The sequence below is a fragment of the Salvelinus namaycush genome, chromosome 26 (assembly GCF_016432855.1).
Source record: "Salvelinus namaycush isolate Seneca chromosome 26, SaNama_1.0, whole genome shotgun sequence".
NCBI lineage: Eukaryota > Metazoa > Chordata > Actinopteri > Salmoniformes > Salmonidae > Salvelinus > Salvelinus namaycush.
The window spans coordinates 3385408-3398013 of NC_052332.1; the positions used below are offsets into that span (position 1 = coordinate 3385408).

The following is a 12606-nucleotide window of genomic DNA, read 5'->3' on the forward strand; positions in this document are numbered from 1 at the left end:
CACATGCTCTCCGTTTGGGGTGGAGACCGAATAGAGGAAGTGTATCTACAGATACGCCGTATTCTGACCTTCAACTTAATGCCCTTATAATTCCACCACCTTTACACGCGAGGAAACCATGAATAACATCTAGTGAATCTACCGGTTCCAAGTGGAAATAGCATCTACTTTATGCTTTCCGATAGAAATAACACCATTCTCCATGCACTGTAATTTACAACTTGATACGAGCTAGGTAAATGAGTAATCCGTTTTCGATAAGGGAGTTGTGTATATATAAATGACACTTGTTTTAGATTTATATTACCTTATAATCGATGGAGACGTGAAACCAGTTATATGGTAGCATACTGAAGCATGTCAACATATCCATTTCCCACAGTACAGCTTATGAAATGCTGTGCCATTATGCAGAATTGAAACTGTACAGCCTTTTAACTTATGTAGCCTGAGAAACAAGGTTCATGAAGTCAATAACTTGCTTGTGACAGATGACATTCATATTCTGACTATCTCTGAAACACACTTAGATAATAGCTTTGATGATACAGTGGTAGCAAAACATGGTTATAACATCTACCGAAAGACAGAAATACCAACGGAGGCGGTGTTGCGGTCTATATTCAGAACCACATTCCTGTAAAGCTTAGAGACAATCTAATGTTAAATACTGTTGAAGTAATATGGCTACAGGTTCATCTGCCTCACCTAAAGTCCATTCTGGTGGGAAGCTGCTACAGACCACCAAGTGATAATAGTCACTATCTGGATAATATGTGTGAAATGCTTGATAATGTATGTGATATCAACAGAGAGGTATATTTTCTGGGTGATTTAAATATTGACTGGCTATCATCAAGCTGCCCACTCAGGAAAAAAATTAAAACTGTAACCAGTGCCTGCAACCTGGACCAGGGTAGTTACAAACCGCACAGGAATTAAATCATCAACATGTATTGATCACATTTTTACTAACGCTTCAGATATTTTCTCTAAAGCAGTATCCAAATCCAATAGGATGTAGTGATCACAATATAATAGCCATATCTAGGAAAACCAAAGTTCCAAAGGCTGGGCCTAATATAGTGTATAAGAGGTCATAAAACACGTTTTTTAGTGATTCATATGTTGATGATGTAAAGAATATTTGCTGGTCTGTGGTGTGTAATGAGGAGCAACCAGACGCTGCACTTGACGCATTTATGAAACTACTTATTCCTGTTACTAATAAGCACGCACCTATTAAGAAAATTACTATAAAAACTGTTAAATCCCCTTGAATTGATGAGGAATTGAAACATTTTATGGTTGAGAGGGATGAGGCAAAAGGTATGGCAATTAAGTCTGGCAGCCCAACTGATTGGCAAACGTATTGCAAATTAAGAAATCATGTGACTAAACTAAATAAAAATAAACTACACCATGAAACAATATCAAGAATGATAGTAAAAAGCTTTGGGGCACCTTAAATTACATTTTGGGGGAAAAAGCCAGCTCTGCTCCTTCATTTATTGAATCAGATGGCTCATTCATCACACAGCCCACTGATATTGCAAACTACTTTAATGACTTCTTTACAGGCAAGATAAGCAAACTTAGGGATGACATGCCAGCAACAAACACTGGACACTACACATCCAAGTATATCGGACCAAATTATGAAAGACAAGAATTGTACTTTTGAATTCTGTAATGTCAATGTGGAAGAGGTGAAACAACTATGGTATCTATCAACAATGACAAGCCACCAGGATCTGACAATCTAGATGGAAAATTACTGAGGATAATAGCAGACTATAATGCCACTCCTATTTGCCACATCTTCAATTTAAGCCTAGTAGAGAGCGTGTGCCCTCAGGCCAGGAGGGAAGCTAAAGTCATTCCGCTACCCAAGAAGAGTAATGCCCCCTTTACTGGCTCAAATAGCTGACCAATCAGCCTGTTACCAACCCTTAGTAAACTTCTGGAAAAAATTATGTTTGACCAGATACAATGCTATTTTACAGTAAACAAATTGACAACAGACTTTCAGCATGCTTATAGGAAAGGACTCTCAACAAGCACAGCACTTACACAAATGACTGATGATTGGCTGAGAGAAATTGATGATAAAATGATTGTGGGGGCTGTCTTGCTAGACTTCGGTGCAGCTTTTGACATTACCGATCATAGTCTGCTGCTGGAAAAACATATGTGTTATGACTTTACACCCCTTGCTATAATGTGGATAAAGAGTTACTTCTCTAACAGAACACAGAGGGTGTTCTTTAATGGAAGCCTATCAAATATAATCCAGTTAGAATCAGGAATTCCCCAGGGTAGCTGTTTAGGACCCTTGCTTTTTTCAATTTTTACTAACGACATGCCACTGACTTTGAGTTAAGCCAGAGTTTCTATGTATGCAGATGACTCAACACTATACATGTCAGCTACTACAGTGACTGAAATGACTGCAACACTCAACAAAGAGCTGCAGTTAGTTTCAGAGCGGGTGGCAAGGAATAAGTTAGCCCTAAATATTTCTAAAACTAAAAGCATTGCATTTGGAACAAAACACTTACTAAACGCTAAACCTCAACTAAATCTTGTAATAAATAATGTGGAAATTGAGCAAGTTGAGATGACTAAACTGCTAGTAACACTAGATTGTAAACTGTCATGGTCAAAACATATTGATGCAGTAGTAGCTTAGACGGCGAGAAGTCGTCAACACTATCAACCAGGCAGGCCCTAGTTTTGTCGCACCTTGACTACTGTTCAGTTGTGTGGGCAGGTGCCACAAAAAGGAAAATTGCAGTTGGCTCAGAACAGGGCAGCACTGCTGGCCCTTGGATGTGCACAGTTAGCTAATATTAATAATATGCATGGCTGAAAGTGGAGGAGAGATTGACTTCATCACTGCTTGTATTTATGACATGTTGCAGGCACCGAGCTGTCTGTCTAAACTACTGGCACACAGCTCAGACACCCATGCATACCACACAAGACATGCCACAAGAGGTCTCTTCACAGTCCCCAAGTCCAGAACAGACTATGGGAAGCGCACAGTACTACATAGAGCCATGACTACATGGAACTCTATTCCACATCAAGTAACTGATGCAAGCAGTAAAATTAGATTTAAAAACACCTTATGGAACAGCGGGGACTGTGAAGCAACACAAACATTGGCACAGACACATGCATACACACACACGATAACATACGCACTATACATACACATGTATTTAGTACTGTAGATATGTGGTAGTATGGAGTAGGGGCCTGAGGGCACACAGTGTGTTGGGAAATCTGTGAATGCATTATAATGTTTTTAAAATGGTATAAACTGCCATAATTTTGCTGGACCGCAGGAAGAGTAGCTGCTGCCTTGGCACCTATTGGGGATCCATAATAAATACAAAACAAAAAAATTATTTTATGTTTTTTTTTTCTCTCTGTAAATGTTTTGGGAAGCCTGGCTTCCCTTGGTATCCATGAATACACGCCACTCTCCACAATTCTAACCTAATTGTCTAAACTACTGGCACACAGCTCGGACACCCATGCATACCCCACAAGACATGCCACAAGAGGTCTCTTCACAGTCCCCAAGTCCAGAATAGACTATGGGAGGTACACAGTACTACATAGAGCCATGACTACATGGAACTCTATTCCACATGGAGATAACACTCCCTCAAGTAACTGATGCAAGCAGTAAAATTAGATTTAAAAAACAGGTAAAATGGAACACATGGATCAGCGGGGACTGTAAGCAACACAAACATTGGCGCGCACACACACACACACACACACACACACACACACACACACACACACACACACACACACACACACACACGATAGCATACGCACTATACATACACATGGATTTAGTAATGTAGATATGTGGTCGTGGTGGAGTAGGGGCCTGAGGGCACACAGTATGTTTTGAAATCTGTGAATGTATTGTAATGTTTTAAAATTGTATAAACTGCCTTAATTTAGCTGGACCCCAGGAAGAGTAGCTGCTGCTTTGGCATAAGCTAATGGGGATCCATAATAAATACAAAAACAAATGCAAACTTACAGGGATGGGCACTCTCGAATGTCGTAATCATAAGCTACCCCAATTTTCTCTGTTTCCTATTTCTTTCATGTTAAATGTTAGCCACTATCAGCAGACCCGGCGCCAGGGGGCAGTTGAAATCGTTGAGGGGGCTACATTTATTGGGGTTCTTGCATTGGAATTATATTGAATTCTGCTTATATCACAATAAACAAAGTTCAAATGCAGAGACTCTTGAGATCATTGAGTGCTTTTGAAGTGACAGGCTACAGATTTCACAACAACCTATCTCCCTTGCGCTGTATCAGCGTAAAATAAGTGCCTTCTGGCAGTGTTTGCCACACACCCTCCCCTTATTCTGGTCTCGACATTTTAAATTATGCTCGAGACACATTCCTCACACATAAGCAGTAACCTCAAACATTGCCAGGACATAGCTTTGGTCATTTTCCCTTCAAATGAAATCATTACGGTTCAGTATTTTCTGACCACCCCTCTTAAACGGACACACTACCCAAACTTGTGACAGCAAGGCAGAATGGTACATTCCAAATGAGCACTGGGTACATGATGCATATTCACCGACATGGTATGTCCATTTGGTGAATGTAGATAAGTGGAGCAAAAAATGAACATCATAGCAGTTGCCCCGAGGCAGATGAACTCCTTCCCCAGGCCCTAAACACTGTCCACTAACCTTTTGGCAATGCGAGGGCACAAACTTCCCCACATGGGCTTTTGTTGAAGCAGGTAAGGGAGTGTTCTCTCCAGAACGATGCACAGCGAACCCTTGGGTTGTCTCCAGACCCCCCAACACAACTTCCGTTCCAAACCAAGGAACATTTTTTGCAGTGCAGTCATTTTCTCTCCAAGCTTGGGGAAAGGGTCAGAGCACACCCTCTCCTCTCTAGGCTCTGGAGAGAGCTTGTTCACAATCAATTCAGTATCCGTCAATGTCGGGATGAAAACCTCACGCGCCCTATCATAGGGCCCCCTATAAGAACAGCAGAGGAGCAGGAAAGAGACAGTTCGGGCCTCCAACACGGCGTCCTCACCAGGGCCTGACTGGTAAACTTGACTCCGCCCTTATAAACATAATTCAAATATTACAAGCGGAGGCGTATCACATTACTCACTTAGCTTACCATATATATGAGAAGTGTTTTTTCCTGCTTTTTATGGAAACGCAAAAGGAGTCATACCTAACCACCCCAGTGGCTTTCCATAGGCCCCATACACACACCACGGCGCGCTCTGTCCATTGTGCTGACAGCGCAGCAGAGTATACCGATGTATTTAGTGCCAACCTGTCACTCAATCATTTGAAGTTTTTTTTGCTATTTTTATATAGGGACATAAAACTAAAACTGAGGGGGCACAAGTTGGAACTGAGGGTGCTAAGCCACCTTTAGCCCACTCGTAGAGCCCTGTATGACTATCAATATCTACCATCATTAGGCCTAATAACCACACAACTATTGTTAGTGCCCTTCACTTGGTACTGTATAGCCTACATTATCATTCCATTTAATTACATTGTTTCGTTTACATGAATTTGCTTCCTCTGTAAACACTGTCGTGGCCATGTGGTTGTTGCTGAGGATCATTAGTTACAGTTGATAATATAAAAAAAGCCATGTTGGCTAATTAAATTGTTATGGAGCAGTTTGAACCCGACGCATTGCCAATACTTGGCCGTGTCATCACACAGTTCCATGGTTAGTGCAGGCGATAGACGAGGGTATAGCCTACTATTGAACACAATTCTCCCTACCATAATTCTATGTACACTAATCTTCCAACATTACCATGGGTTGAAGAACTGAATGTGGCAATTTTCAGAATGAATAAAAACCACCATTTGCGTAAAGGCTCTCCAAACCATTTTTTAATGATACGTTAATACTTTCCTGAATTTAAATAATCTACAAAATCAAAGTATTTTCTAATCTACCAATTGGTGCTGAAACGGAGACAAAATGTAATATGCATATATTTAGATGGCTTTCTTTCATTGATCATTGATCCCTAATATTCTGAATATATTCTAGTGAGCCTGTCAACAAAATTCTAACTAAAAGGTACACCGTATTTTAAGGGATGGCTTAAGATAAATGTACTGAAACCCCTATTGAATGGAAACTCCACAAGACAATCTGTTGGCCAGCAAGTGGGAGGGTTTTCAGCGGTTGAATTAAATTTATTCAGAGCTCGCAAGGTATCCACACCTACAGAGCGCATTATGCGACTAAATATGGTAAGTCTGAATACTAAATACTGAGAAGTGCGTAGGGACGGCGTGTGTGGGAAAGGCATACATTTCCTAAGTCTGAATCGCCCTGTTGTGATTAGTCTCTGTCAGTTGGCGGTTGATAGAATGATAACCCGTCCTGTTACATGATTGCCTGCGAATCACCTCGCTCACTGAATGATTGACGCTGGATTCAACAAGGAAAGCGGTTCTGTGATCTTGAACCGTAAAACAGCAGTGGACAATGTATTGTAGTGCAACATTAACTACTATGGGACAACTGAGGCTCAGGTTGAACATGTAGAGCAACCTGCGTTTAAGTGCTATTTTAATCCTTTAAATACTTTGTGGTTTTATTCTAGCCTGCTTGGAGTGTAAGATAGGCAGTTTTAGCAGATTTGGGACTATTCTATTGGTCCATTAAGCCGGGCAAGCTCAATCAAGCCCAGCTGAAGTATTTGAAATTATTTCTAAAAGTATTTGAACCCAGGTTGGCAATAGACATGTTTTAACATGTTTACAGCTTACGTCAGTGTCTGAAGCAGCCAGTGTTTTGCCGTCATTTAAGAGAAGCAATTAATTTCCCTCTTCTGTCTACCCTCTTCCTTCTCCTCTGTCTCCCCTCAGCTGGAGCAACTGCCGCAGCGAGTGTGCCTTCTCTCACAGCTGCTCTGTCTTGGTGATGTCATCAACGGAGAACAGCCGGCACGCCACGCCCATCCACCGGGGTCGTTTGGACGCCACGGGCGGCGCCAGAGACCTGAGTGTCTACCTGAAGAACACCCGAGACACGCCAGACTCCTCCAGGGACTCGCCGTTCAGAGACAGGTAGGAGAAAGATGCCCTAATGTAGCTGATGGTGCTCCATGCTGCTTTACACACAATAACCTCCCTTCAGCCCATACAACTAATTGAGGGTTTGTGACTAATGATAGTGTCTGCCACTTCTTAATGACCTGAGTTAAATAGAGATATCCATTTAAGAATAATTTATATTTTAGAGATTATACTTGATATCATTTTTAGGGAATAACATTAATTTTATATATCAGGGCATTTTTTTATAAATATACAGTAAACCAAGATTTAATCCAAGATTTGTGGTATTTCCATTGCCATGCTATCATTTTCTTTCTTCTGAATGAAATAGTTATTTGTTAATTATTAGAGGTTTCCTATGAGCTGTCCTATTGTAACGGTGTGCACTGAGAGTCAGGAAGCAAGTTCAGGGAGTGTTTTAATAAATAAACACAACATAATGTAAAACAAGAAACACGAACAATGCACAGACAGGAAACAGAAACAATAACGCCTGAGGAGGAAACCAAAAGGAGTGACATATATAGGGAAGGTAATCAGGAAGGTGATGGAGTCCAGGTGAGTCTGATGATGTGCAGGTGCGCGTAACGCTGGTGACAGGTGTGCGCCATAATGAGCAGCCTGGTGACCCAGAGGCCGGAGAGGGAGCACACATGACACCTATATTTAGACTTCACAAACAGTCCCTCCTAGATCAAACCTAATGGACAATGATGACTTCATAAATCCTCATTAGTAAACCAATGTGGTGCTGATGAGCGCAGGTGTAACCGTGTTGTCAGAGTCGAGCTGTGCAGCAAAGATCACAGGCCACACTGAGTCAGAGAGGACCCATCTGTGCACATAACTCCAATGACTGGCTAGGGCACACGGAGACAAATGCTCCAGTGTTCTTCACATCAGTGTCTCTGTCCTCCCCACACATACAAAGAGAAATGCCTATACAGTCCTACACCTGATTGATGAAATGGATCGGGAATGGATGTGTATCCTGAACGAGAGTAGAGGAATGTAAAAAAGAAAGTATTTGAGTGGAGACTGGTGAATTGCACTGCACTTCAGTAAAGGAGCCTACGCTCATCGGACGTGCACTTGAGGATTTGACTGTACCTATAGGGAACAAAATGTAATGCTATGGATTTAGTTAATTTAGCTAAAAAGCATGTGTTAACAGTATGTGTCCCTAATAAGGATTCAAGTGTTGTCCATACATACAGTTGTGTTTTCTGACTTTTCTGTTCCTAATCGATAGTGGCTTCTCTTTTGGTCCTGTCTGTCAGGTATGTATCAGCAATGACCACCCCAACGCGCCTGTCTCCTGTGGAGTTGCTCTCTCCCGTGACCCCGGCCTCCCCTCCTTCTGAGATCTCGGCCCCACTATCCAGCCTGGCCACCTCAGTCCCCTCGGTGGCAGTCAGCCCCTCTGGCGAAGAGGAGCACCCCCTGCTGTTCACCACCACGCTGTGGCCCCGTGACAAGCCGCCGCGCCCCGACCACCACCACAGCCAGTCCAAAAGGAACTCTGCCCACTACAACTATGGCCACAAGGCCCACAGCCCCCCGCCCAGCCCGCTGAGGATTGTCGAGAACGACAAATGCGAGACCACGCAGGAGTACGAGGCGGTCGCCGCCACGGTTGTGGTACCAACCTTCCCCCCGCAAAGCCTCCCGAAAAAACTCACAAACAGCAACAATGGCCGACGTGCCAATAGCACAAAGCCCAACGGCCACACGACGGGCCACGAAACGGAGTCCAACGAGCGAGTGAGCAGTACGGCGAGGAGCAGCTCGGAGAGCGACACGGAGGAGTCCTATCGCGTGGGAGAGGACACGCCCTTCCTGAGCTTACAGGATTCCATAGCTGCGGGTGTGGAGCCGCTCACAGACAGTTGCAGAACTTACCCAGCACTCCGACTCTCCCCGCAGGATGACCTGCAAGCCAGGTTATCCAGCATCATCGCCAACCAAGATCCAATTGCTGTATAATGTCAAAAATTAAAAATATCGCTTAGAAAAATACTTATGTCAGATTCAAAAATAAATAAGTCTCTACTCAACTCTTATTTTCTATGAATTAAATATTTGCAAAAAAAAAGAAAGAAAGAAAAAGTTTATTTTAGCGAAGTAGTGAATAAAGTATTTTATAAATAAATAGAAATGTGTACAAACATGCTCATGTCATGAAAGAAAGTGCCATACACTACTATATACCAATGGTTCAGAGTATTTCAATGGAGAAAGATGTCAATGGTGCCTTTAATTTCCATTTGGTGTGCTTAAGGGAACTGCATCACGACTCTGGTCCATATATTCATAATTTCCATCTCGCTGTTGGCATTTCCACCTGACCCTTAAAACAAAAGAATCCACCAGCACTATGCATTACCTATAATGACCTGTATGAACTACTCACTGTAAGCTCAATACAATGGTGTTCTACTGCGGTGTTGCTTTTGTGTACAAGTGCATGTCATTTCTCCTCATTCACAGTAATGCAGTCATAGCCTACTAACAGAGGTGCATACAACAAAGTATTTAGTGTTTACCTAACACAGCACCAAAATATTATACAGGATTTCAAGATTTCCCCCCACTCACTTTTGGTTGACTCAAATGGTAAAATAAAATTGGATTAGTATTTTTTTATGCTTTTCTTGGCCCGTTAGCTAATAACACATTCATTACCAAGTCAATCACCTAGGAAGAATGTTGAATGTGTAATCTGACTAACATGATTAAATATTTGTATGAACATAACAAGATTCAACAACTGAGACACAAACTGAACAAGTTCCACAGACATGTGACTAACAGAAATGGAATAATGTGTCCCTGAACAAAGGGGGGGTCAAAATCAAAAGTAACAGTCAGTATCTGGTGTGGCCACTAGCTGCATTAAGTACTGCAGTGGATCAACTCCTCGTGGACTGCACCAGATTTGCCAGTTCTTGCTGTGAGATGTTACCCCACTCTTCCACCAAGGCACCTGCAAGTTCCCAGACATTTCTGGGGGGAATGGCCCTAGCCCTCACCGTCCGATCCAACAGGTCCCAGACGTGCTCAATGGGATTGAGGAGCGTCATGTCAGGATGAGCCTGCAGGAAGGGTACCACATGAGGGAGGAGGATGTCTTCCCTGTAACGCACAGCATTGAGATTGCCTGCAATGACAACAAGCTCAGTCCGATGATGCTGTGACACACTGCCCCAGACCATGACGGATCCTGCCCCTCCAAATCGATCCCGCTCCAGTGTACAGGCCTCGGTGTAACGCTCATTCCTTCGACGATAAACGCAAATCCAACCATCACCCCTGGTGAGACAAAACCGTGACTCATCAGTGAAGAGCACTTTTTGCCAGTCCTGTCTGGTCCAGCAACGGTGGGTTTGTGCCCATAGGCGACGTTGTTGCCGGTGATGTCTGGTGAGGATCTGCCTTACAACAGGCCTACAAGCTCTCAGTCCAGCCTCTCTCAGCCTATTGTGGACATTCTGAGCACTCATGGAGGGATTGTGCATTCCTGGTGTAACTTGGGCAGTTGTTGTTGCCATCCTGTACCTGTCCCGCAGGTGTGATGTTCGGATGTACCGATCCTGTGCAGGTGTTGTTACACGTGGTCTGCCACTGCAAGGACGATCAGCTGTCCATCCTGTCTCCCTGTAGCGCTGTCTTAGGCGTCTCACAGTACGGACATTGCAATTTATTGCACTGGCCACATCTGCAGTCCTCGTGCCTCCTTGCAGCATGCCTAAGGCACGTTCATGCAGATGAGCAGGGACCTTGGACATCTTTCTTTTGGTGTTTTTCAGAGTCAGTAGAAAGGCCTCTTTAGTGTCCTAAGTTTTCATAACTGTGACCTTAATTGCCTACCAACTGTAAGCTGTTAGTGTCTTAACGACCGTTCCACAGGTGCATGTTCATTCATTGTTTATGGTTCATTGAACAAGCATGGGAAACAGTGTTTAAACCCTTTACAATGAAGATCTGTGAAGTTATTTGGAGTTTTACGAATTATCTTTGAAAGACAGGGTCCTGAAAAAGGGACATTTATTTTTTTGCTGAGTTTAGAATAATTCATAAAATAAAAATAATTGGGTAAATTGGGTAACGGTTAGTATCTTGGGATATTTACTGAATGCACTATGTATATCCTTGCCATTATTCTGTGTATTGCGTTCTATATAATAGATGTATTTAGTAATCTCTGGTTAAGCAATACTCTGTACGATTCTTGCTCTCACTATAGTCACATCTCATGACTTGCAAGTCCAAATTTTTCGAGATATGTACTGAATGAATGATTGAATATATGACTCAGTCTTTCAACAACACATCTGTGGGTAGTGCATTCTAGCGATCAAAGATAAAGCACCAATATGAAATAAGGTACATAGTGAAAGCTTTTTCATATGTTTCAATTGTGTTTTAGTATGCTAGTCAATTTCTGCATTTTTGTCCTTCTAAACATTTTGGATAATGTAAACATTTTAGATGTTACATTATCCAATCTGTTCTTTTGTGTGAATACAGTACGTATTTGTTTTCAACTGTCCGACTTTGTGTTATCTCTGTGTAATATCATCGACATTAACATATTTTATTATATAATATTTATGTTATATCCCAAGGATACATTTAGGAGTCATGCTAGACAGGAACCACATGAGATATGGGTTGAATGAGTATTCATGGCCTGCTGAAGACTGTCACCAATAATTTATCACTATAATGAATAGGTAACTAGACAAATTTTCTTTACTACATGATCACTTTTGGGACTTCATAACCAACCCGTAAAGATTCATTGTTTCCAAATGGTAATTTCCTCTTAACAATCGACAGTCTTCAATCTGCTTGTCGCCAGCATTAGCATGACACTATGGTATGAAGGCTTTACCCCCCCTAAATTCTACATTTGTAATGATGATGATACATTTCAGATTGGGCCAACAGATTTATATTTCTTTATATTATTTATTTAGTGTTTATTTATTTTGTGGTTCTTATTTCATCTTTTAATTACATATTACATATTTTAATCCGTGTTTTATATATTTGGTTGGTATATATTTGAAAAGTGTGGAAATTTTATATTTTGGAACCATTGTGTTTCTCTGTCCCCATTATACAGTGGGGCAAAAAAGTATTTAGTCAGCCACCAATTGTGCAGGTTCTCCCACTTAAAAAGATGAGAGAGGCCTGTAATTTTCATCATAGGTACACTTCAACTATGACAGACAAAATGAGAAAAAAAATCCAGAAAATCACATTGTAGGATTTTTAATGAATTTATTTGCAAATTATGGTGGAAAATAAGTATTTGGTCAATAACAAAAGTTTATCTCAATACTTTGTTATATACCCTTTGTTGGCAATGACAGAGGTCAAACGTTTTCTGTAAGTCTTCACAAGGTTTTCATACACTGTTGCTGGTATTTTGGCCCATTCCTCCATGCAGATCTCCTCTAGAGCAGTGATGTTTTGG

At 41.8% G+C, this 12606-nt stretch overlaps 1 protein-coding gene across 1 annotated transcript in view; it reads left to right on the forward strand.

Annotated features, from left to right (window-relative positions):
* The window catches only part of LOC120021842 (pro-neuregulin-1, membrane-bound isoform-like), a 60478-nt gene extending 51371 nt beyond the window's left edge, over positions 1–9107 (forward strand). The window contains exons 8-9 of the mRNA XM_038965689.1: positions 6930–7130; positions 8402–9107. Coding sequence (XP_038821617.1) covers positions 6930–7130; positions 8402–9107 — 907 coding nt within the window. The remainder of the gene's footprint in view (positions 1–6929; positions 7131–8401) is intronic.
* The last annotated feature ends 3499 nt before the right edge of the window (positions 9108–12606 follow it).